Source organism: Acomys minous (assembly GCF_964271855.1).
Source record: "Acomys minous genome assembly, chromosome: 10".
Taxonomy (NCBI): domain Eukaryota; kingdom Metazoa; phylum Chordata; class Mammalia; order Rodentia; family Muridae; genus Acomys; species Acomys minous.
In genome coordinates, this window is record NC_140491.1 from 116,619 (window position 1) to 144,567 (window position 27,949).

General features: G+C 37.4%; 2 protein-coding genes across 2 annotated transcripts in view; one reads left to right on the forward strand and one right to left on the reverse strand.

The window, feature by feature from the left end:
* Positions 1-980: 980 nt before the first annotated feature.
* Positions 981-16,163, reverse strand: LOC311606486 (vomeronasal type-2 receptor 116-like; the record flags this gene model as incomplete). Its single annotated transcript, XM_084797761.1, has 7 exons — positions 981-1,909; positions 5,878-6,001; positions 6,752-6,979; positions 7,601-8,407; positions 8,750-9,041; positions 15,018-15,193; positions 16,095-16,163. The coding sequence occupies 7 exons, from the start codon at positions 16,161-16,163 to the stop codon at positions 981-983; spliced, it is 2,625 nt and encodes an 874-aa protein (XP_084653887.1).
* A 58-nt stretch (positions 16,164-16,221) lies between these two features.
* LOC311606487 (vomeronasal type-2 receptor 116-like) overlaps positions 16,222-27,949 on the forward strand; it is a gene marked incomplete at both ends in the record, with an annotated part of 29,208 nt that continues 17,480 nt past the window's right edge. Inside the window, one exon of the mRNA XM_084797762.1 lies at positions 16,222-16,344. Within this exon, the coding sequence (XP_084653888.1) occupies positions 16,222-16,344 (123 nt within the window). The remainder of the gene's footprint in view (positions 16,345-27,949) is intronic.

Here is a 27,949-nt window from a genome sequence, read left to right on the forward strand (position 1 = left end):
TAAAAAACCTCAGAGACATGCAGAATATGGTATTTAAGTTGTTTTTATTATTTTAAAGATTCACTGACAATAAGACAGGTTAACTCCTGGCAACACCCAACCTACCTCAAAGAGGATGATGAGCATTAAAGAATTGCCTTATGGAGTTGGTTTCAAATGTGGCAAACAAGCCACTTAGCAAAATGTTCTAATTTCTACCACAGACAGAATTATGCCTAAAAAAAGAGCAAACTTAGATGCAGGCAGAGTTGCCTGTCGAACTCTGCTAAGATAGGGTAAGCAAGTCCTCAATAGTTCCTGCCTCACAAATATGTATGTTAGATATATTCAGCCAGAAGGCTGAAGAACATGCTCCACCATAATAGAGTTTGGATGACTATTCAAGTAGAAAACTATCTCTGTCATCTTCACATTTGGAAATCTACAAACATGCACTCCCGATATACTCAGTAATTAAGTTTATTCCTTTTCAAGTCTCTGATGGAATTGAAGACCAGAGAGCTTAGTTTTACAATGAAGTTCAGTTGTTTAGGGGCTAAGATCTTTTTAGGTCTAGATAGATGTTTTAGGTTGATAATGACAAGGTGTGATGGAGATTGATTTACACCCAAAATTTTAGATGCACCAAGATAGGAAAGATGTTTTCTTCAAGGCTGTCAAATACAAATAGCTAAAACACCAAGAATGTAACATTTGTATAATTCTGATTGTGTAGTGGTTCTTTGTGCTATAGGTAGTTTAATGTGCATATGTATAATAATATGAATGTATATGTAAAAAATTAAAAAATATATTAAATAAATAAATAAATAAATAAATAAATGAAAAAAAGAAAAAAACCAGGATGGCTACAGAATCCAATTATCCTAAATGATTACCTAATCAAACCCATATCAAAGGGAAAATTCTAACGTTATATTTGATTGTTCAGAGGGTGAAAATCAACAGCCTTCGAAGATATTATTTAAGAAACACAGGAGCTAGGATTTAAGAAGGTCTTTCTTCCTAGCATATTTTCTGTCCCTGATGTAATGAAGTGAGTTCTGTTCAGGCCTTAATAATATGATGTAGCACTTAGGGCCAAAGATGATGCCCAAGAGTGATGCACTGGAAGCCAAGATAGAGAAGACTTCCATAGCCACCATGACCTTTCCCTTGGTGCTGTGGTAGACAGGGAGGAAGGTGACCCAGACACTGCAGAATACAAGCATGCTAAAAGCCAGAAACTTGGCTTCATTGAATGTGTCAGGCAGATTTCTGGATAAGAAAGCCATAAAGTAGCTCCCCAAGGCCAGGGCTCCCAGATATCCAAGGATACAGTGGAAGGCAATAGCTGATCCCTTGTTGCAAATGATGATGATGTGTTTATGTTCTGAGTGAGCATCTTTATCAATGAAGGGAGGAGAAGTTGCCAGCCAAATTCCACAAAGCACAACTTGGATCAGGGTGCAGATGGCAATAATGAAATTAGGGGCCCTTGAGATCAGCAACCACCTCCTAACTCTTCCTGGAGCAGTGATCTTGAAGGCTATAAGTACAGTGATAGTTTTGGCCAACACAGTAGAAAGAGCTACACTGAAGAGGAGTCCAAAAATGTTTTGCTGCAGGACACATGTGGCTGTGTTAGGATGGCCAATGAAGAGGAAGGGACAGAGAAAACAAAGGGTCAGAGTGATGAGCAGGATATAACTGAGATGCCGGTTATTGGCCTTGACAATAGGAGTATCTCTGTGTTTCAGAAACACAACAAGAACAACAGCTGTGAGTGAGGAGAAGCTCAGGGACGTGAAGCTGAGTGTTGTCCCCAAGGGCTCATCATAGGCAAGAAATGTCACAGTTTTCTGTAAGCATTGGTTCCTCTCTTGGTTTGCATAGTGAGTTTCTGGACACCTCACACACTGATTCATATCTGCCAGAAATGCAGTTGATCATGAATGTGCATTCAGGTTTCTCCTTTGACCAGATGCCACTTGCCAGGTGTACCATCCTGCACTGTTATTTGAGTCATCTTGTTTTGTGTGTATAAAATACACACAGTTGGAAACCATACCATACCCAGAAAACTTTCTATTCCAGACCTCTATAGCAAGAAAAGCTTTCAATCACCATAGATGGGAAAAACAAGATATTTCATGACAAAGTCATCTTAAACAATATCTGTATAGAAATATATCCCTACACAGAGAATACTAGCAGAACACTAGATTAAAGGAAAAGTTCAATAAGACCAAGGGAATGGCCAGAAAAACAGGTATTGGTGACCTCAGTTAGAGGGACAGAGACCCCATGCAGCACCAAAGGCCCAGTTTGTCACCTGAAGCCTTGCCCCCAACCTGTTCACACAATCTCAAGTCAGCTGTCAGAAATTCAGGCCTCAAAGACTTGAAGACCAAAAAAGAAACAAAAGCCAAGGACAAAAACACCATGCAAGTGAGACTCAAACGGTATATACTCATACTTATATCTGCATGCTAGCCCAAGGGGCATGTCCCACGAAAGCCTTCACTTACTAGGAAACTGGAACAGAGGGCAGGACATCCTACTGGGACTCTAGATGAGAGAAGCATGGGAGAGTAGCAAAGTAGAAGGATCCAGAGGGTCCTAGAAACCTAAAAGTAGAACATTATGAAAGGCAGATTTGGGCTCAGGGGTCCCACTCAAACTAAGGCACCAGCCAAGAATAATACAGGCGGTAAACTTTAAACCCCTACCCAGATCTAATCAATGGACAGAACATTCTCTACAGCTGAGTGTAGAGTGAGGTATGACTTTCACATGACCTCTGGTGCCTTATATTTGACCATGTCCCCTGGAGGGGGAGACCTGGTGGCACTGAAAGGAAGGATAGCAGGTTACCAAGAAGAGATTTGATACCCTCTGAGCATATACAGGGAGAGGAAATCCCTCTCAGGAACAGTCATAGGGGAGGGGAATAAGGGGAAAATGGGAGGGAGGGAAGAATGGGAGGATACAAGGGATAGGATAACCATTGAGATGGAACAAGAATAAATTAAGGAAAAAAACCACCATGCAATAAATACAAACTCAGAAATCAGCTCTTAGACCTATAATCACCTCAAACCTACATGTCTTAACTGCAGTGTGAGAACACAGTCAACAAATAGCCAAAGCCATAGGGCACCACCAGGTCCCAACTATCCTAAGACAACAAGACTGCAATATTTCAGTGCAGGTGGAAGCACAAGACAATGACCTTAAGATCAACTTCACGAATATGATTCAGGCTCCTAAAGAAGAAAAAAAAACCACTCTCTTAAAAAAATTAAGGAAAGAGAAAGAAAAAAATTGGAACGGCTCAATAAATTCCTTAATGAAAGCCATGAAATCCAACAAAAACACAATAAATAAACAAACAAACAGATGAATGAAACTGGTCTAAAAATCTTGGCAAACAAAAAGGACCTACATATGCAATCATCAGGAACAGAATTGAAGAGATAGAAGAAAGAATCTCTGAAGGTTGATGACACAATGACAGAAGATTCATTTGTCAAAGAAAATGTTAAATCTAAAAACTCTTAACACAAAACCATCCAGGACATTTGAGACATTATGGAAGACCAACCTATAAATAGTAGATGTAGGAGACTAACAATAATTCTAGTTTGATAGTGTTAAAATATATTTGACAAAATCACAGAAGAAAAATTTCCAAACATAAAAAAGGGCATGCCTATAAAGGTAGAAGTTTACAGAATACCAAATATATAGAACCAGAAATGGAAGACCACAGGCAAAATAATAACCAAAACACTAAATGTGTAGAACAAAGAAAGAATATTAAAAGCAACAAGAGAAAAAGGCCAAGCTACATATAAAGGAAGATCTATTAGAACTATACCCAACCTTTCAACAGAGACTCTGAACCAGAAGTACCTGGACAGATGTCTTTAAGGCTCTAAGAGTCCACAGATACCAACCTAGACTACTATACCTAGCAACACTTTCAATCACCATAGAGAAAGAACATGACAAAGTCAAATTTAAGCAATATCTGTGTACAAATCCAGCCTTAGAGAAGACAATAAAAGATACATGCCAACACAAGGAGATTAAGTACACTCCTGAAAACACAAGGAGTAAATTGCACACTAACAAAACCCAAAGAAGGTAAACATACACACATGCACACACACACACACCACCACCACCACCACCACCATCACCAACAGAAGCAGCAGCAGCAGCAGCAGCAGGAACAACAGAAACACTACCAAAATAACAGGAATTAATCATAATGGGTCATTAACATCCATCACTATCAATGGACAGAATTTCCAAATAAAAAACACAGGATAACATAATGGGTATGAAAATATTACCCATCCTTCCACTGCAGGGAAGAAAAAGACCTCAACATCAAAGACAGATGTTACCTCAGAGTAAAGGGTTGGAAAAAGCTTTTCCATGAAAATGGACCTAAGATACAGGCTGGTGTTACTATTCTGATATCTAACAACATAGACTTCAAACAAAATTTAATCAAAGAGATGGAGGACATTTCACACACATTAAAGGAAAACCTCACTAATATGGTGTCTCAAATCTGAACATATATTTCACAAATGAAAGGGCACCCACATTTGTAAATGAAACCCTAATAAATGTTAAAGCACACATAAAACTTCACACACATTAAACTGGAAGACTGATGTATTTCATTCTCATCAATGGGCAGGTCATCTTGACTGATGACTTTCTAAATAGAACACTGAGAGCCAGCATGGGCTCTAATTTTGACAATAGGAAGTCATGACAATGAAAGGTTTCCATAAGGCAAAGGATATTACCAGTAAGAACTAATGATATCCTGCAGAATGTGGAAAAGATTTTCCCCAACTCCTCAGTCAATAGATGGCAAATATCCAAACTATATGATGAAATAAAGAAAACCAGACATCAGCAAACCAAATAATCCAATTAAAAGTTAGGGTCAGGAACCTGAAAGTGAATAGCTCAGAGACTATTCGTGGAGTTCGATTTGTTCAACTATTTGGAAATAGTGGAATAGTAGTTTTGGCTCTTTAGGGACATTTGTGTCTATGGAAGGGCTTTTAAGGATCTTTCTAGTGACAGTATGTATTTTCTGTCTCCTGTGTTTGGATCAGCATGTGAGCTCTGAACTACTACAATTGTTATTCTTTATTAGTTAATTTTCCATTGCTGTGAAGAGCCATCATGACCAACACAACTTATTAAAGAAAGGCTATAACTCACGGGTTTATAGTTCCAGATGAAGATCATGGAAAGGTGAAGGAATGAAAGCAAATGAGAAAATAGCTGAGTTTATATCTGATCTATAAGCATGAATGTGGGGAGAGAAAGGGGCAGAGGGAGGGAGGGAGAGAGGCAACAAAGCCACATCTTCTATTTATTGCAAATTCCTCCACTACTGTAGAGCAAGTATTCAAACACTTGAGCATATGGGGTATGGTCTCATTCAAGGTATCAACATGTACTCTAACTATATGAAATCGTAAGCCAATTAAATGCCTTCTTTTATAAGTTTCTTAGTCAAGGTACTTTGTCATAGCAACAGAGAATAAAGTAAGATAAAATGCATGCTGTAATGAAGCATACTTCTCTGGTAGTCTACAGTGGTGTTCTGTAGGCAGCGACATCCACATCTACTGTGGTTAAAGTATATAAAGCAGGTATGAATTTCAATGCCAAGAGTGTATTATTTCTGTGGGAAGAATGAACTTTATATAATCTGTGATTTTCTAACAGCTGGAAGGAAGAAGAATACCTTCACTGAAATGAGCTGGTTGCAGCTCACTTACAGATGTTTTCCATATGCTTAGCCATTGCAAATGATGGGAAGGTGGGTATGCTTTCTGCATGCCTGACAATTACCTGTCTCATTGGAAATCTCATTCTCTGGGCAAGGAGTGCAGTCAAAGCAGCAGGTAGCCTTGCCCTCCTGCTGGGTTTTCCTGAATCCAGGATGACAGCTCTCACTACATAGAGACCGAGGAATCTGAGAATAAAGTGATTGATAGCAAATGATCGGGTATTTATGGGATTTGCCACAGAATGTTGACAAGCATTATGCAATTCTAACATTTTAATTGTATGAGGTGTGTGAGATATACAGAGCAATTGAGGCTGGTTCTCTTCTCATTGTATGAGCAGAAGTTAGACAACTGAAAATGTTCTTTCATGCCATACTAAGAATGGTGTCTAATGATAATTCATAGAGAATCTGTCACCAACATGAGGCTTTGTCTATGCACAGACATTCTTATCTCAGGCAGTCTCAGAGTTATTCTCAGGTAGTGGGTTTAGCAACATATGTTACCTGCTTTTTCTGCAGTTTGAATTCTTTATATTCCAACTGCAGGCTCCTCCCTCATCACTTCCTGATCCTACTCCTTCCCATATTCCCATCATGCTGTTTTGTTTTGACAGGGGCCTAAAATCAGAAGGTCAATGGGCCATTGGTTAAAACCTTCCAAGCTGGGGTAAAAATAAATCCTCTGTCAGATGAGCTGTGAAAATGATTAAGGTCATTCTGAAAATGGTATGGTATTTATGGTATTAAAGAAATGAAAAGCTTGGAAAATAAATAGTTCATCCAGCAAAATTAGGTAGTAAGACAATTCTTCATATTGGTGGTAATTATGTATCTATGAGTGGACCCTGTATGAGCAAGAAATGGTCACAACTTGCTTGTTGTAAATTTCAAATGTACATACTGGTGAAGATACTAAGGTAAGATGCCACCTACCTCTGTCCATCCTGTGGCCCACTGTATCATATCATAAGATAAGGACAATTTCTGGCCCTCCGGAGCATTTGGAGAAAATGTTCCTACTTTCACATTTAGCCCAAGACCTTTTGGGAAATTCCAAAAGTTGAGAATGTCATACTCTGCATGTGACTTCCTTTTCCAATCCATGACCACATGGTCCCCCGCAGGACTGATGAGTTGTGTGTTCTTTATAAAAGGATGAAGCTAGAAGAGATACAAATACTTATGTTACATAACCTCCAAAGAAGTATAACAGAGGTAGAATCAGAGAGAATCTCTTCTTGGTTTTAACCTTGGTGTGAAAAACACCTTTACTATAGATATTAATTGCATTCAGCAAATGATAGTAAAAGATAATGGGAGAATCACTGTCCTTCTAAAATGTTTAAATCAGTTTAACTAGAAAAGGTAGAACTAAACACTCTTTAATCATGAATATGTATGGAGAAAACTCTCACCTTCTTTAAAAATGTAGTTATTACAATTAAAATTTGAAAATATTTGAAGTTTCATCTGTAAAATGGATGATTTTGTGAGCCATCATTTACATAATATAAGCATTTAGAAGAATTCAGGTGCACTGTGATAATTCTCTGTCTCTTCTCTTGTGTAATTGGAATTTTCATATTGAAAATTTTACCCTGAAAATACTGTATGGCCAATTGTAATACAACTGTCTATTGAATTAAACATATTTCTCCTTACAGTCTCTCTAGAATATTTTCAACAAAATAATCTAAAATATGTATTGCCTAGTTTGAGGGTGTTAATAGGCCTGTAGAGCGTCATGTTGCCAATATCACAATTCAGCTGAAGTGATGTTACCTGCCATGGGGAGAATACCATCTCTTTTCCTTTTCCATGCATTTGAAATTGTACTTGATTGAGAGTCATCTCATGCACACTGTGGGCCACAGAATATATAGCATTGTACACATTGTAACTCTCCTCACTCATGGCCATGTCAAAGATGTTCCCAGGCAAGAATCCTAAGGAGGCATTAGGTAGACAGTTGTCCACAATTCTACACGCTTTCCTCAAAAATGAGCAATTGAAGAATAAGTGCCACAATACATGAAGATAAATGTCTTCTGGGAATTTGGAAGGATTGGCTGTCTGTATAAAATCTGTAAAACGAGTAATCTCCTCATTATGGTGTGAAAAAATAAGGGCCCCATTTAATGAATCTAACATGAAATATTCATCAAATTTCGAATGATCCCAGTGTGAGTTCAGGACCCAGACTTTCCATGTAAGTAACTTCTGTTTTATATTCACTATTAAACTTAACAGAGAGTCAGAGTCCCCATAAATAATAATCACATTTGCTGATGATTCCAGGATCTGAACCTGATTTTTCCAGGGTTTGGTAAGATATGAGCCCCTGCTGACTAGGATCATTTCCACAAATGCTATGCAGATTTCATTTTTATCCATCTCCCTTCTCAAATCTGAGAGAGTCTGGGCACCTTTGTGATCATCTATGATAAAGAGCCCCACCCAGAACCATTGGAAATGAAGCATCAAAGATACAATGCCAAGTGTCAGAGGTGTGTCCTTAGGGGCCACCTGGTACAGAGAAGAAAACCGTCTTTGTTCACTCAGGATGCTATCAAAAGGCCCAAAAGTAAGCTGCAGAGAAAACACAATAAAAAACATAGTCATAAAATTGAACTACATTCTATAGCAATGGTTTAAATCCTTTAGGACAATCCTGCTTTGAAGGTGAAACCTTCCTTCCTATGGGTGTTCCAGAAAAGTACAGAAAGCAATCATAGGTTCACCAGTGTTCTGTGTCTACTCTATATTCCCCTTTCTCTCTATTCTATGCTACATAAATATAGGTGTACCATCAACTGTCTGCATCATTTTCTATCCATGAAGAGGGATTTATGTTTCCTTTTTTGCCTCACAGCCCTGGACAATGTCATCAATTGAGCTACCATCAAGTCCTATACCATCCCCCCATCTCACCTGTGGAAACTTGTATAGATCCAGCAGTGTCCCTATGTATTCAGATATTGCCCATGATGGCCCTGTAAGTACAGCAGCTGAATTGCTCTCTTTTACATATCTGTAGTTAGGAATGCTATGACCACTTCCTGAAAGTGAGGCAAAAAGATTGCCCAGAGTGTTCCTTTGACCATGTGGAACATTATGGACTTCAAATCCCAGGGATGTGTTGGGTAATATGTAGTTGTTGCTGTTGATCTCCTCAATGGCAAACATCATGGCCAAAATACATTGGTAGTTCTTCAACTTGTACCTGGACAGAAGGTAGAACAATGTTTAGGAGGAAGATCTGTACCACATAACATATAATATATGTGAAAGTTTAGTATAATGGCTTTTATGGAAACTTACAGGGTTCTAGAAGGGTGATCATAGCGATGACTCCTAGTAAAGCATGCTATGGAGCCTGAAGCATATGGAGTTTGTAATGAGGCAAACATTCCAGGGTTAGGTCATGGACACTAATACCACAAAACCTTCCATCTACAATTTATACTATCTGAAAAAAGTGCTGAGACAATGGAGAAGCCTAACTTGTTGTAGAGACCAACCAATGACTTGTCAATATGAGGCCCACACCAGAGAAGGAGCCCATGCCTAAGGATGACCAGGAACCAGAGGCTGGATATGCCAGAGACACAGGACAGAAATAATCAATAAAATGATTCCTAATGATATTTTGCTACACTCATAGATCAGTGTCTAGCCCAATTGTCATCAGAGAGATCTCTGTTGACAGCTGATGGGAGCAGATGCAGAGAGGCCCATAGCCAAACAGGATGAGAGAGCCCAAATTGGAGATCATGGTCAAGTCTTTCCCCAAGGAGCTTTATAAACCATGTGAAGAGAAGGTGGAGGAATTATTGGAGCCAGAGGGGTTAAGAACACTAGGATAACCTGATTCCCAGAATCAAAGGAGCAGAGCTCATAGGGGCTTATAGAGATTGAAATAGCAACCATGGATTCTGCATTTGTCTGCATTAGGTCCTCTGAATATATGTTAGGCTTGTTAACTTGTTTTTTGTGGAACTACTAAGAGTGGGGGTATGGTGGTGATTGTTTTGAGTCTTTCAACTGTTCTTGATACCCTTTTCCTCTTACTGGGTTGTCTCACCCACCATTAATATGAGTGTTTGCACCTAGTCTTATTGTAGCTCCTTGTGATGTGTTTGGCTGATATCCCTGAGAGGCCTGCTCTATTCTGAAGGGAATTGGAGATGTGGATCAGGTGGAGAAGGTAGTGAGGTGGGGAAGCAGTGGTGGAAGGTAGAATGGAGATGGGGCTAAGAGGAGTGGAAGGAGAGAAAGCTGAGATTGGGATGTTGAAAAAATAAGACAAAGAAATCGAAGGAAGCACAGCTATGCTAACATGTAACAAAATAGACATCAAACAAAACCTATTCAGATAAGATAGTAAAGTGTACTTCATACTCATTGAAGGAAAAATCCAACAGGTTATTACAATCTTAAACATGTACACATCTGTAGGCTCAATTTTATAAACACTTATGTTTTATTATGAACTTATTAACCCAGAGTACCTCACTTATAACCTGACTAACCTAAACAATAGGAAAAGGAGATAAAAGAATACAATAATGAAACCATAAGGATATGGTTCCGAGGAACAATTCTGGCATAATCAGCAGAATTTCTTCTGCTGAAACCTGGAGCAATGAGAACCTGGAATCTCATCCAGAGCCAGGATCCTCGAAGTCTTCCCTCAAATAGTTTTATCAAGAGGCATCTCAAAGTGGAGCAATGAACAGCCCAAACTATTCCAAGTCTTCAAAGTCTCCACCCCTTGTTTTTGGCTCACATTTATATCTCTTCTCAGAATTTGTTCAAGGATGTTTTTCAGCTGGTTAACAACCAATCTCCTTCACATGGTGGTTCGAAGTCTAAGGGGATAAACATTACCTGCTCTCTCCTAAGTCTTTTTCTCATTCCCTACTTGTGCTCCAAACAAAAAACATGTTTATCTCTCCTTTACACATCAAATACATCAGACCCATCTTCAATAGTGAAACAGTATTCAATTTAAAAGCAGATCAACCCTGCTGTAGAGGCGGTGGTGATTTCAATACCTCATTTTCAGCAATAGAAGGGTAATATGGGGAAAACTAAATAGAAAAACTCTAAAGTCAAATAAGTCAGTTCTATCACTGCCTTTAAAACATCCTTTGCACTTGAAAACCTCTATATTGATGCCATGTTTATAGAAAGTATTGTTTGCCAGCTATGCACTCAGAAGCCTTCAATGACCAACCCAGATAGAACAGTAATTTCAAATTGTACTGAAAATATGAACATTCTGTCTCAGAACCCTTCTGTTTTCTAATAACCTATGGACTATGATGCTTGAAAACCTGAAAAGGCAACTTTAACACAAAACATATTAATTTAAAACCTTTTTTATAACTATAGAGACAAGATGATGTAAATAAGAACTCCTTTATATTTTCTACACACTATGTACACTGAAATTCAAAACTAAATACAACAGTGGGTGTCAGTGAGCATATAGCCTTAGAGTTTTGCATTTTGTTCTTTTGAGATCCAAGACACAAACACACTGTAGGAAACACAAGAGAGGTTCATGCCTTCCACAAACAGTGTTATATATTAATTTTCACCAAAGGTTCTTGACAATATGTGTTGTCTTACTAGTTATACTTATAAAGTATTTTTTGGCACTTAAGAGAATCTAAAAAGATATTTCTAAAAGAGTACTCAGTACACTTATTTGGATATTCCAGGATTTCTGTGTAGACCATACTTGCCTTGAGAACAGAGTTCTATTAAATCATATCTACCTGTCAAACAAGGCACTGTGCAAAATGTCTCATTTCTACCACAGACAGAATTATTCCTAAAAGTGGGCAAGCTTGGATGCAGGCAGAATCAATGGCCAAACTCAGCCAAGACAGGGTGAGGAAGCTCTCAATACTTCCTTCCTCACAAATATGTCTGGCCCAGATATATTGGGCCAAAGTGTTGAAGATGATGCTCCAATGTTCTAGAGAATTCTGGAAGACTCTTTAGGCAGCAAACCATCTCTGTACTCTTTGTTTTTGGGAAGGTGCTAAGCTGGACTCCATGTATACTCAGGTAATTAATTTATTAATTCTCAAGCCTCTGATGGAGTTGAAGACCAGATAGTTTAATTTTACATTTAAGCTTATTTGTTTAAGGGTTAAGATGTTTTTAAGTAGAGACCGATGATTTAAGTTGATAATGATGAGATATGATAGATCCTATTGATTTACATTCAGAATTTTAGACTCACCAAGAAAAGAAATGTGTTTTCTTCAAGGCTACCAGAAAAAAACTCAAAACATATGAATGTAACATATATATAATTCCTAATTGTTTTATGGTCCTTTTTTGCTATATGTAGTTTATTGTATATATGTATTATAATATAAATGCATATTTACAACTATTTAATAAAAAATGTAAAAAAAAGTTCACACTATAACAGAAAGAAAAGAAAATAAAACAATAGAAAAACAAAAGTCTATCTACCTGTGTCGCAGAAATGTCAAGATTATAAGCATGATCCACCATGATGCCCAGCAAGATACTCAGTTTTGATAGCATATGGTTTGTTATAATATGTACAATTAGTATGATGAACATTGAAAGGAGCATTTTTAAAATCCCATAACTTAATCAGTATACATTTCACTTAGTATGAATTACCATCTTCTACCTCACAAACAGATATTGATGTCATGATGAGAAATGAACATGTATAAACATTAGTGACTTTGACAGTAGAAAACTTAAACTCAAAGAAATTATTGAAAATATGTTTTAGAACAAAACAGCAAAAATGCCATTCCTGAAAAATATAGTTTGATAACTGATAAATATATCTTGTACAACTCACTTATGTCATTTTATATCTTCAACATGAAATATCATAAATGTTGAAAATAAACCATTCATTATAAAATGTTTTAAAATAACCAGTAAGCAGATATTTATGTCCTTTAATTTGAAAAATGGTTAAAAAATCCTGAAAAAGAAGAAACCTTTAAAATCAGACTTTTCATATTCTTCTACTATTTAAATCATTTTAAGTTATTAATATACAAATATACACATGACTTCTAAAATGCCACTGGAGCATACAAGTCAACCATATTTTTAAGTTAGTGTGAAGGAAAACCTCTCCCAAACCCAGTAAGAGAAACTGTCATTATTACTTTGCAGGGAAGTTAAGCACCATGCTTAAACATCCCATAGCATGAATATATGTACTCCTGTAAATTAATTTCTTTTAGTCAGGATATACTTTGTATATCCTGAACTTATCAACTAATCCTTCACCATCTTCCTAATTTTGACAAGAAAGTAAAATCTAAATATAAAATTAGAAGAAACAAAATTAGTGCCATATAAGTTAATACTAGCTGCACAATTTATGATCTTTTGATGCTATGGCAATTGAGATAGGTATACTTATGCAGTTATAATTAGAACATGAGTATAGTTAACTGAAATAAGGCAGATCAATTCGTCTTTCAAATTACATATACATTCTTTTCTATATATGTGATAAACTTTATGAAGAGTAGGAAAGCATTGTGAACCTTGAAGAGTCTATGCTTGCAGGTGCCCCACTCTATGAAAAGTACATTTGGAAATGTGTTGTCTTCATCAAATATGTTATTTGTTTATAGCTTATATAGTTGGAAGTTAATATTAGTTATATTTCTAACTTCAGAAGATATTAAATCACACAGCCCTCTCTTCTTGAACATAGTAGACAAGCAAGCCACAGTGAGCTTATGTAATTACAAGTGTGATATTTGCAGAAATGAGATTGCTGCTGAACAACCTGAAGAGGGATTCAAGCTGATGCACAGTGTTGCCTGAGCTGCTGAGATTGGAAAGCAGAGGAGGAGATAAGAAATAAGGATACCATCTGCTGTAAAGCAGAACATTTTTCCTTGTAGCATGCAATGTGCAGACATCTGGTAGACCATACAGATTTGCAATCTTACTTGAAGTAAACCATGATCCCTATGGCCAGCAGACTCTTTCCGAGAGTATTTTGTTTAGATACCCATTTTTAAATTTCCCATGCTGCCTTTGGTATGTCCATTTGAGACTAAGCCTATTACATCATGTTTAAAGTCTAACAACAGCTCAAGTTAAGCCTTTTTTTCTTCCACTGTTGAATTAGTTACTTATTCCACAGCCACCTTTTAGCAGACACAGTAATGCCACATTAACAACAATCCATTTTCAATCTTATGTTTATTGTAGGTGATTTTCTGCCTGTTTTCTTCTGCCATTCCTGAATATGTATTTCCATGTTCCCTTTTGAGTTCAGACTTGAGTACCATGTGCACTTCTTATTTTAAAATGCTTATTGTGTGGTTTCCTTCAGCTATGGATATATCTGCCTAGGATAAAACATATTTGACTTCCCTTAAACACTAACATGCATGATTGCTTTTCTTTGGCAGGACCTAAGAAACTAAAGTCAAATTGTCTGACACTTTGTCTTAATCTGGTACCATTGAGAATGCCTAGAAACTTCTTTCTGAATCCTTATCATAAAAAATGTGTGTTCAGAAACATACTCATGAACAAACAAATACAAATTGGAAATCAACGTCTATCTATATATGTAAATGCTGCAGACAGGTAAATATGGTGAGTTACAGAGAATACAATAATTGAAAGTCAGATAAAATAACCTGAGACAGATGAATGCACATAGCAGAGAGTCTAATTCAGGCATTTCTGTCCCTAAATTATCAACAGCAAACCTGTATTACTTGTCGCTCCAGTCTCACAGAAGGAAATCTGTGGTCACTAATCTCAGTGACATTGTCCCTTTATACAAGAGCACAGCTAGACTTAAGAATTCCCTCAAATACTCTATCAATTTTTACCATATGATATTTTCTCCACATAGCTAACATTGAAAACATGCAAACCCTGTGGAATTACAGGCATGGCCAAGAACATAGGGAAATTTCCTATGTCTACTGTGGGAAAGAAAGTGAATAAAAGCCCCAAACCTTCTTTACCCATAAAAGTACCAGAAGAGTCACCAAGAAGACAGCACTGCAGAAAGATCTAGGAATGGAGGAGAGGAAATGGCTTAATGGGGTATAGAGTTGGAATAATGATCTTTGAAGCTGTACTTTCCCTAGGGCTTATGAATGTCAAATGTTGAAAAGGAATAAATGCATAAAGGACTTACTCGACCATAATATCTTCGTCAAAATTAATCATTTTCCAGTCAGTTGTTTTGTTGAGTGGGTAGACAGCAAAAGCAGGGAAAAATCCAGCAATCACCACATCTCCTTTACCATATAAATGGTAATTTATTCTGACTAAGCACTCGCTTATGCTGTAGGAGCACACAAGAATTGGAAGCTGCAGAATGCAAGAGATAAAAATGCAAGAGAACAGCATGTTAACAAAGTATCTGCCATCTGTGAGCATGATAAGGTGAAGTCTGCAGTGTCCAGCACATATATGCAAGGCTCATGTGTGTGCACGTTTCTTTATAAGTTTACTGGGGAATGAAGTTATCTCTTGAATCATCATTGCCAGTACTTTCTGACATGCTATTCACCCCCTGTGGAATTGTCCAACACTTTCTTCCCACAGGCTTTGAATCCAAGACCCTGTATTCAGAATAACACAATTTATGGATTAAAAATATATTTAGTCTCTTCTCCAGGCACAAGCAGTATGATTTCATCTAAGACTACAGAGATCTAGTCCCATGACATGAAATCCTTAGTGGATTTCTCCACAAATGTGAACCAAGAAGCAAATCATTGAAAAGCCATTTATGATGATACAAACATGTTACACTAGATGATGTCATGGTAGACTAAAGGGAACGGGGCCAAAAAGGCCCATGCCAGACCTGACCAAATCATAATAGCAGACAGCATGCACTGTAGAACTGGAGGCTATCAATCCCAGTTTTGATTTCCCGTGTCTCTGTGAGTCATAGAATATTCTCTTTTTCCATAGATGCATGCCTGATTTCCAAAATTATGTCTATGCCCTACTATAAACTGTTTATGTCTCTTTCTGATAAAACCTACAGTTCTGCTCAATTGATTTCCTTATGATTGTTTGATGTCATTGTAGAAATCAGGTTTCTTATTTGAATGTGAACTTTGACATTATATAGTATTCCTTTATCCACCATCAATCACTGAGTTGACATTTTGTCATGATACACCCAAGTGCTAGAACACTGTGTCTTCCTACAATTTATTCATATCTAAGGTCATAGTGTCATCAAGAAATATAATACCATAGAAATATATCCACGTTTTCCTCTCCAAAAAAACGGAGTAAAGCTTTCTGGGTAGAAGGACTCCATTCCTAAAGGCACAGAGATGAGTCAAGTCAGCGACTCTACCAAGTTAGGCACTATAACCATGACAAATGTTGATGCAAAAGTGCTCAGTGTGGAAACTATGTCCAGGACAGAGTGTCAATCATTGTGTAATAATGGCTTTTCTTTGATAGTAATGAATCAATATTCCTGGACTAGAAAACAGGTGAGTTTCATTATCATATCTGTCCTACTCTAGCTTAAAAATCTGGGTGCAGAAGCCCCTCTTCTCAGCCTACCTCCACTTTCTGGGGATTCCATGGCTTGAGAGGATGATACTGCCCTTAACATTTTTTGTCAAATTTTTTTGTTAATCTTTGCCATTCTGACTGAGGTAAAACAAATTACCAAACTTCTTTTGATTTGCATTTCCCTAGTAGGTAAGTATGATGATCTTTTAGAAAGATTTCTTAGTTTTTTTTCTTTTATAACTCTTAGTACAAATCTCTGACCTACAAGAGAGTATCTTGAATGACAGTGTGCTTATGAATTTTTTCTGTATATTTATTATTGATATATACAAAACATTTATTTGTTCAAGTTGATTCTCTGTCTTCTCAAATTGCTGAATTAATTAATAATTTCTTGAGTTTTTCTGCAGAATTTCTAGAATTTCTAGTTTGTGTTAATGTAATTTTGTTGTATAATCTACAAATAGTGATAGTTTGAGTTATTCTTGCTCTCTTTCTATCTAATTTTCTTTTCTTCTCTTGCTTTGACTGCTAGTGCTTTAAGCACAGTATTAAAGTGGGCATAGTGTGCATCCTTGCATTGTTCCCGACTTCAGTGACTGTACTTTATGATGTTTTTCCATTTGGGATGAGTTTGTCTGTGAGATTTCTGTAGTATCCTGTATTGTGCTGAGCTATGTTTTCTCCAATATTATGTTCTCTAGGACTTTTATTATGAAGGAATGTTGGCGCTTGTCTAAGAATGTTCTTTTTAAAAATAATTTATGCATTTATTTACTTATTTATTCATTCCACTTACATCCTGATTATAGCCCCTGCACTCTGCTCCAGGTTCCATCCTCCCTCCTTCTTCCTTCACAATCCTACCTCAGCTCATCAACTCATATCTGGACTGAGCACATCGTCTCCTTCTGTTGTGTGCTGAGGTAGCCACACCAAGTGGGAATGATCAAATAAAATCAGGCAGCAAAGTCCATGTTAGAATCAGCCTGCACTCCCTTTTCTGTGGTCTTCACATGAAGCCTGAGCTGCCCATTGGCTACATCTGTTAGGGAATCTAGGTCCAGTCTATACATGGTACTTGGTTGGTGCTTCAGTCTTTGCAAGCCCCTCTGGGCCCTATTTACTTGGCTTTCTTGGCTTTCTTGTGGATCTCCTGTAACCTCCAGGTATTTCCTTTTATCCCTCTCTTCACTTTCCCACAAGACTCCCTATACTTCACCCAATGTTTGGTTTTTAGTCTCAGCATCTGTTTCTATCTGCTGCTGTGTGGATATCTATGCTAGGCTTCTGTCTATGAGCATATCAGAGCACTGTGAATAGTGTGATGGGTTGGCTCTTTCACGTGGGCTGGATCTCAGCTTGGTCCAGACAGTGGATGGACATTCCCTCAATCTCTGGTCCTTCTTTATCCCTGCACCTCTTGTAGATAGGGTATATTTTGGGTCAAAGTTTGTGCGGGTGGGCTGGTGTTCCTCTCCCTCTACCAGGAATCTTGTTTATTTAGAGGATTTCTTCTTCAGTATTCATGTCCCTTGCTACTAGGAATCTTAGTTACAGTCACCCACACATCCTCTCAGGAGCCAAACCTGTCTTACTTCTCCAGCTTATGATCAGAGATGACCCTGCCTATGGTTTCTCTTCTCTTTGTAGGCCCTCTGGACTCCAATATCTTCTCTCCCCAGTTCTGTTATCCACCTTGATTTCTGTCTGAACTCCCTCTCACACTTTGTATTCTATAGTCAACCATTTCTATTGTCTATCCTATATCCTTTTCACAGTGACATTCTTGCATTGTCCCTTGGGCCCTTTTTGTTACTTAGCTTCTTTGGGTCTGTGAATTGTAGTATGGCTATCATGAACTATATGGCTAATTCTGCTTATGACTATACACCATGCCTGTTTTTCTGGGTCTAGGTTGCCTCACACTGGATAAACTTTTCTATGTCTATCCATTTGAATTACAGAAGTGGCAGACTTAGGCACTCTAAGCAGTACTCTGCCTGTAGTTTCAGAGGAGGCAGCCATTGGGGACTACCAGCAGTAGTGCAGCTTGTCCTTGATCTTTGCATGCCAGTCCCCAGTCCCCACATCTATTTACAGTTGCTGAGAAACCACTCATTGTGGACTATCAGCAGAGATGAGGACTGCCCTGTGTCCTTTCTGCATGATTACCATGTTTCTTGCTCTGTCTGCAGCTCCAAAGGCAGCATCCATAGGAGATTACCAGCAACTGTGAGATCTACCTCTCAACTTCCATGCACTGTCTTCAGGGTCCCATGTCTGTCTGCAATCCCAGAGGTGACAGCTATCAGGGACTCCCTTGGCAGTACCCAAGAAGGACTACCTACTAGCAGCACATGATGCCTATTCTTAGGCCCCAACTTTACCTACAATTGCAGAGGCATCAGCCACCAAGGACTATCATGGATCTTCAAGTGTGCCACCACCAGGGAAAACTAGATGGTTAAAGAATAGCATAGGAACACACTCAACAAATCCCAGGGAAATAAAGATTCATCAGAACCCAGATATCCTACTAAAATAAGGTTGGGTCAGGTAAAACAACCTTAAAAACTTCAAATTTCTGAAAGAAATGAAGACAATATTAGAGGATGGAAAGACTGTCCCTGTCCATGGATGAGAAGAATCAACATAGTAAAACTGGCCATGTTACCAAAAGAAATCTATAGATTCAATGCCATTCCCGTCAAAATAGCTACACAATACTTTACAGATATTGAAAGATAAATTCTCATCTTCATATGGAAAAAGAAAACCAAGAGTAACTAAAACAATCCTTTACAATAAAATATCTTGTGAAGGAATCTCTACCACAGATCTCAAACTGTTCTATACAACAACAGTAATAAGAACAACATGGTACTGCCATGGAAAGAGGCTGGTTGATGAAGGGAATCAAATCAAAGACCCATAAATTAATCCTCACACCTATGGGCACTTGTTTTTTTTTCAGAGAAGCAAAATCCATACCATAGAAAATACATAAGATCTTCAACAAATGATGCTGTTCTAACTGGATGTTATATGTAAAAAATGCAAAAAAGATCCATATTTTTCACCCCGCACAAAACTAAAGGCCCAGTGTATTAAAAACCTCAACATTAAAAACAGAAACACTAAATCTGTTAGAAAAAAATTGTGAGAGAGCCTTGATCTCATTGTCACAGGAGACAACTTTATGGAGAGAACACAAACAGGTCAGGTTCTAAGGTCAACAATTAATAAATGGGGCATAGTGAAACTAAAAATCTTCTGTAAGGAAAAGGGCATTGTCAACAGAACAAAACAAAAACCTACCTACTAGGGAAAGATCTTCACCAATCCTACATCTGACAAATAGTTAATATCCAAACTATACAAAGAACACAAGAAATTAAACACCACCAATATAAGTAACATAATTAAGAAGTGATGATCACAGCTAAATAGAGAATTTTCAACAGAAGAATATTGAATGGCTGAGAAACAATTAAAGAAATGTCCAACCTCCTTAGTCATCAGAGAAATGCAAATCAAAATGACTCTCAGATTCCACCTTACACTCATCAGAATGGCTAAGTTAAAAAATTCAATTGATGGTACATGGTGGTGAGGATATGAAGAAAGAGGAAGAACACTCCTCCACTGCTTGAGGAAGTGCAAATTTCTACAGACACTTTAGAAATCAATCTGGCACTTTCTCGGAAGGTTGAGAGTAATGCTACCTCAAGACCTACCTATGACATTTCTTGGCAAATATCCAAAAGATGGTCCACTACACAAGAAGGAAATTTGTTCAACTATATTTATGGCAGCCTTAATCATAATAGCCAGAACTTAAAACCCCTAGAAGTCCTTCATTCAAAGAATGGAAAAAGAAACTGTGGTACATTTATAAGATGCAATACTACTCAGTTATTAAAAAAATAAAGGAAACCTTGAAATTTGCAGGCAAGTGGATGGAACTAGAAATTATCATCTTCAGTGAGATAACCCAGACCCAAAAGATATGCATGGCATATATTCACTGATAAGTGGATATTAGCCTGACATGAATATACTCTGAGAGTCTCCACTCACACAGGATCAGTAGAGATGCTGGGAGTCTCTACTGAACTCCAGGTGAAGATGGTATGGAAGAATGAAGAGATAGAGCATCCAGAGTGTCTAGGAGCCCCACAAGAAGACTGTCAACGCTTGCAGGTCTAGATATTCAAGGAGTGGGGTCCTGCACAAACCACTGTACCAACCAAAGTCAATGCATGTAGGAAATCTAGACCCTCTTATCAGATATAGCCCATGGACAGCTCATTCTCCATGGTTGCGGTGAGAGTGGGGACTGCCTCTGACATGAACTCTGGTGACCCCAATTTGCTGGTCTAACTGGATGTCTACATGAAGAAAAATGCAATTAGACACATATTTATAACCATGCACAAAAGTCAAGTCCAGATGGAATAAAGACCTCAAGATAAAACCAGATACACTATATTGGTTAGAAGAAAAAGGGAAATTGCCTTGAAGCCATTCACACAGAGACAACCTCCTAAACAGACCCAATAGTGCAGGACTTAAAATCAACAATTAATAAGTGGGACCTTGTGAGGTTGAGAAGTTTCTGTAAGATAGAAGATGCTGTCAACAGAAAAAAGCAAAAGTCTACAGATTTGCAAAAGTTCTTCACCAACCCTACCTCTGACAAAGGTCTAATATCCAAAATATATAAAGACCTCAAAAAACTAAATACCACCAAACCAAATAACTCAATTAAATTATGGGGTACAGAGCTAAACAGAGAATTCTCAACAGATGAATATAGAATGCCTAAGAAACACTTAAAGAAATGCTCAAAGTCCTTAGACATCAGAGAAATGAAACTCAAAATAACTCTGAGATTCCATATTACATCTATCAGAATGGCTAAGATCAAAAACTCAGGTGACAGCACATGTTGCTGAGCATGTGGAGAAAGGAGAATACTCCTTCATTGCTGGTGGGAGTGCACACTTTATAACCACTTTGAATATCAATCTGGCCAGGATGGCACGTTCTCAGAAAACAGGGAATAGAGCTACCTCAAGATTTAGCTATTCTACTTCTCAGAATACACCTGAAAGATCCTCCACCACACAAGGACATTTACTTAACCTTGTTCATAGCAGCCTTCTTTGTAATAGCCAGAATCTGGAAACAGCCTGGATGTCCCTCCATCAAAAAATGGATGAAGAAACTGTGATACATTTACACTGTGAAATACTAATCAACTATTAAAAACAAGGAAATCTTGAAATTTGCATGCAAGTGGATAGAACTTGAAATGATCAACCTGAGTGAGTTAACCCAGACCCAGAAAGATACACGTGGTATATACTCACTCATAACTGGACACTAGCCACAGAGGGATGTCCTCTGAGATCCTTCATTCAGCAGGAGATTGGGACAGATGCTGAGACTTCTTATTGGGACCCCATGTGATAGAGGCATGGGAGAATGGAGAAATAGTAGGACTCATAGGGTCTAGAAACCATACAAGAAGACCATCAAGGATGGTGGATTGGGACTGAGTGGGTCTGCTCAAAATATTGTACCAACCAAGGAGAATGCTTGTAATAAACGTAGGTTCCCTATTCAGATCTAGCCAATGGACAGTACATTCTCCTCAGTTGTGTGAAGAGTGGGACTAACTCTGACATGAACTCTTGTGCCCCCTGTTTAAGCACTTCTTCTTGGTGGGGAGGCTTGCTGGCACACACAGTAAGAGTAAGTAGGCTATGCAGACGAGACCTGATAGGCCATGTTCATATGGTAGGTGAGGAAGTTCCCTTCTGTCCCATGCCTAGTGGAAGAGAACATGGTGAAAGAGTGAGAAAGGAAGGAATGGGATGAGACATGTGAGATGTAATCTGAATGAATTATTAAATAAAATTAAATATATATTCTCTTATATTTTAAATACATGCAATGTTATTTTTAACTAAATGATAAAACAGACAGATATTTAAAATTAGTTTGTATATAATGCATAATTGACAGAAACCACAGATTAAAGATGAAACTAAACAAATACAATATTGGGTCCATTCTTCTCTTAGACTTATTTGAATTCAGAGGAAAAGCACATGGTGGTCTATATGTAAATAATGGATTTGACCTCAACTTGGAAAAAAATTATATTATTAGCAGGAATTTGGAATGGAATAGAAGGCTATTATGCTAAGCTAAACATGCAGAATTAAGAAATTCTGAATTTTCATAGACTCTAGTTTAACAGTGTATGTCTTATATCTATGTGTGTAAGAGAGTGTGTGTGTGTGTGTGTGTGTGTGTGTGTGTGTGTGTGTGTCTGTGACACATATCTTTACACAAAAATTAGGTCAGGCATTATTTGAGAAGTACAAAGGCGAACCGGAATTAGGGATGGAATATCTTGTGACGCTGGTAGGAAGAAAATATCATCAGTATACTCTTATACCAGCAATGCAGATTCTACAATGATACACAAAGTTCATGAGTTTCTTTGGATATTGTTGAACTTTTAAAAATCAACATTTAAAGTGTACATGAGCTGCTATTTTGTGAGGAACTGGATGGGTTTTGGTACAACAGGACTCAAGAAATTTCTGGATTTCACCTGATTATTGGTTCTCCAAACCTTGAAACATAGGCTTTGGGTAGAAATTCTTTATTTGTCACTGGCTTGACATATTTCACAGTGTGTATGCTCTGAGGTTCTCAGATGGCCCATACAAGTGGCTACCTGTGCATCATATATACTTGGTGATACAATGCTCACCATGTAGTCATGAGCCATTCTCTATGCCCCTTTTGAATCAATAATTTATATTTCACTATGCATAATCTAAAAAATCTACTGACATAAATTCTATTGGTGTATACATAAGCAGATATGTAAAATAGCTCTGAAACACAACTTTCACTAAACAACCTCTGCTCAGGGATTTTAAAATCCATAAATTTGAATGATGTCATGGAACCAGAGACAAAACTATTATCAAATATATTTATCAACTCATGTTTTTCATATGTACTGTGGACCTCAGATGACAAGTCCCAGGGAAGATTCCTCCAGGAATGAGGAAGGACCTAAGGGAAAAAAGGAATCTTGAATGTGCAAATAAACTTTCCATTGTCCAGAAAAATAAAAGAAGGTAGGAACACACGGGTGCCCATTTGTTAGGCTGATATGCATGACACTTCACAACCACAACACCAAGGCTTATAGTAGGACAAAGATGTTCACTTTGATTTTGTTCTACTTGCTTCTGAACACTCCACTTCTCATGATGAGTTTCATTCCTTCCAGGTGCTTTTGGAGAATGAAGAATGAAGAAAAGGACAGAGAATTAATGGAAGCATGTATTTTCTTTCTTTATACAGTGCAATCGTCTGTGGAGAAAGACTACTTTAGCAACATTCTGGATACGCTGTAAGTGCTTTTTAAGTTTTCATGTAGATGTCATCACAATTATTTCTGGAGAGGTCTGAAGATGAGAAACAGAACAATGCTTTGAATGTTGTCTTTTTCTTTCAATGTGTGCAGAAAGAAACAACACCAAAGTCTTTTATAAACTTAATGCTATTTTATTAATTTAAATTTGCCTATAAAGTATTTTGTTTCTTCCAGTTAGCCTCCTGATTTCAAGGCCAGAAGTTGAGTGAACAAAGCAATCTCTATCATGCTAATAAAGATTAACCCTCTTGTTGACAGTTTCCATTGCCCAGTACCCAGTGCTTTATTATCAAAACATACCCCATACTATTTCAATAAGTTTCATCATGAGAAGGTAAAATTAAATGGCCATAGAGTGTGTTTCTGTCAGTGTGTATCTATTGGCTCCTGTGTAGAGGCACCTAATATTTGGAGTACACCTAGGTACAGCAAGGTTTCACATAGATGTTCATTTACTCTCTAAAATTTTCTGGATGTGGTCACTCTATGACTTTTGAACCTCCATGAAAAATGTAAGATTTCTGTCCAATGTGAACTTTAAACCTGTCCTTATATCTTCATCTTAACTTGTATGCATACACAACCTTTGTCTTGTAAGTAGTACAAAGCCCAGTTCTTCATTTTCTATTTAGCATAAAGAAGGAATGCTTAGAGTATACATTTTATGTTTGAAAATTGAGGTTATCTCTACTAGTGGTGACCACTTATTTTCCTTGTCATCTAACTGGCTTACATTTGTAGCATGTGTAGGTAGTTGACAGTACCTGAGAACATGATTAGAGGAGTTTCCTAGTAGCTCATCATTTCAATTATTTAAGAATTATGTACATTTATAATGGGCAGATCTGGGCCCAGGGGTTCTGCTCAAACTATGGCACCAACTAAAGACAATATGTGCAGTAAATATCGAATCCCTACCCAGATCCAACCAATGGACAGGACATTTTTCACAGATGAGTGAAGAGAGGAGACTGCCTTTCACGTGAACTCTGGTGCCCCATATTGATCACGTCCCCTTGATGGGAAGGCTCAGTGGCACTCAGGGGGAAGGATAGCCGGCTACAAAGAATAGACTTTATATCCTATGATCACATAAAAAGGGAGGAGGTCCCCCTCAGTCACAGTCATAGGGGAGGGGAATAGGGTGAAAGTGGGAGGGAGGAATGGGAGGATACAAGGCATGGAATAATAATTGAGATGTAACATGAATGGAGGAATAAATTATAATAACAATAAAAAGAAAAAAAGAATTATGTGTCTTCCTTTTTAAGTCTAAGTTGTTTATTTTCTGACACTTCTATCACATTTACCAATTATGTTTCTCTTTCATTAATTTTACTAAGTATAATTGCATTTTTTGCCATGTGGATACTCTACACATTTTTTGCTTTGTGGATTTCTGACTGTTGTTTCCAAGCACAGCAAGCACTTTAGACTACTAGGCCACTCTGGTAGCTCAAGTAATTGACGTTGTTTATGTTTAGTATGCAAGAGTTAGTGCTTCTGTCACACAAGTTCAATTATAGACTTTCTAATGAGTTTTCCTTAAATGTCCAATGGCAATTTTTCTGTGCTGTAATAAAGGGTATTCTAAAAGGAGCTATTTGTATAGACAAAGATAACTCAAAGGTACAATTTCTAAATGAAAATCTAATTCTATTAAAATATGAGTGAATCATTCTGAGTGAAGGATTATATTTGATGCTTATTTTCAGGTGGTAGGAAATAACTAGCAAGAGACAGGAATGATTTTTCCCATAAATAGAATAAAAAACCTCAATTTATTTTTTGGCCATGTCATAAAAGAGCAATGCTTATGTCCATACATCCAGACACATACAGGCATGCAACATTTTTATGTAATATATTTGTTTATGTATTTTACTTACTGATCATTGCCCCCTCCCTCCTCTATTCCTTGTCTCATTGTCTCTCCATCTACTCCATCTGCATTCTCTGTTATTCAAAGAAGGGGATTCCACCACCAAATCATTTCAACTCAACAATCACATCAGGATTGAGTGTGTACTCTTCCCATGTGGCCTGAAAATGAATCCCTACCAAGGGAAAGAGAGTAAAGAAAACAGGCAATAGAGTCCATGTTAGAGACAATCTAAGTACCTCTTACTAGGGGACCCACACTAAGCCTGAACTACACATCACCTACATCTGTGTAGGAGTCCTAGGTCCAGTCTTTTGAGGATCCTTGGTTGGTGATTGAGTCTCCACAACTCCCTCTGTGCCCTGATAAATTGATTTCTTGTGTAGTTTATGTTAGTTTTTCATCCTTCTATACTTCCTCCTACTTTTCTACAAGAATCTGAACATTTGTCTGATATTTGGTTTTGATTCTTAGCATCTGCTTTGATTCACTGGTGTCTGAAAGCACAGTAGAGTGTCAATAGTAGTGTCAGAGGTTGTCTCTCTCCTGTGTTCTGAGTCTCAGTTTGGGCAAGGCATTACTTGGATATTCCCTAATCTCTGCTTTATTTTATCCCTGCATATCTTGTAAGAAAGGTAAATTTTGAGTCATAGTTCTTGTGGGTTGGTTGGTATTCCCCTTCCTCCATTAGGAGTTCTGTCTAGTTAGAGGGTGTCTTCTCATCTCAGTCACCACTATATTATCCCAGAACTGTCTTGCTTATCCATCTTGTCAGAGAGATATCTCCACACATACCTTAATCCTTACTGTTCAGGCCCTCTGACCTGCTGCATCAGCTTTCCCCAGGTCTGATATCCACCCTCATTTCTATCTGAGCTTTCTTGCCTACCTTGTTCCATATCTTCACCTTCTTCTGCTATCTATTTTATTTCCCTTTCTGAGGTAGAATAAAGCATCTTCCTTGGGTTCCTCCTTCTTACTCATTTTCTTTGGGTCAGTAAATTCTAGTATTTTTATCCTGTGCTATATGGCTAAGTAAGTACATCCCTGTGCATTTTTGTTAGTCTAGGTTATCACACTCAGCAAATGTTTTCTAGTCTACTTGCATGAAAAATTTATATTTTCTTTGTTTTTATATCTGAGTAGTATTTCATTGTTTATTCTCCATTGTTTGTTTGAGCGACATCAACTTTTTCTGGACTCTAGCAATTATGAATAAAGCTGCTATGAACATAATTGAGCAAGTGTCCTAGGATAGATGTCCAGGTATGGTACAGCTATGTCTGGAGGTTAAGCTTTTACCAGTTTTCTGATAAAGTAACAGATTGATTTCCAAAGTCAAACATGCATCTAGTTAAATATGCATCTCTTGTGTTTGAATTTATTTGAAAATAAAATAGTAAAAAGATGTTCTGACTGAAAAATAATCTAAAAAGCAAAACAACAATATGATGATGGATAGAATAGAATATGATAAATATATTTCCAACTAATTATAATGAATTGTTAATACTGGGACCAAATATTGCCCCAGAAACACTCCTGTACATTCATCAGTCATCCTTTCACTATCTTAGTCAATTCAGTTAATTTCATATGGAAATATTAGAAACTCAGAGGCTCAAACATCGTGTGTAATTTTCCTATTTCTATGTAATTAATAAATGAATACATAATCAGGTTTACAGCTTGGTCTAAACCTGTGGCCTTGTCTTTACCTTCTGAGTAAGTACTCAATAACCACAGATGGAAATGCTTTCCATAAAATATGCATATTTTGTATAGATGAACTCACATGAAATTTGATAGGTGTTCTAAAATTCCATATTTTTATCTTTGCAAACTTTATTCCACAGAATAATTGTTCCAACCATAGGGATAAAGACAATATCTTCAAGTACAGGATAGTCATTGTATTGATTTCAAATGATTATGTGTATACTTCTGTACATAATAAATATTGTACCATTTTACAGAACACCAGCTGAAAGCCAGTTTCCTATGGTTTTGGCTTTTTCCTTGGATGAAATAAACAGAAACCCTGATCTTCTACCAAATATGTCTTTAGTATTTCAAGTACCACATTTTATAAGTGTGTCAGAATTAAAAGTTCTCATTCATGTTTCTCAACCAACTCATTTGTTTTCTCCTAATTATGACTGTGCTCATGTAGTCAGTTGTACAGTATTTCTTACAGGACCAAACTGGGAAGCATCTGTACTAT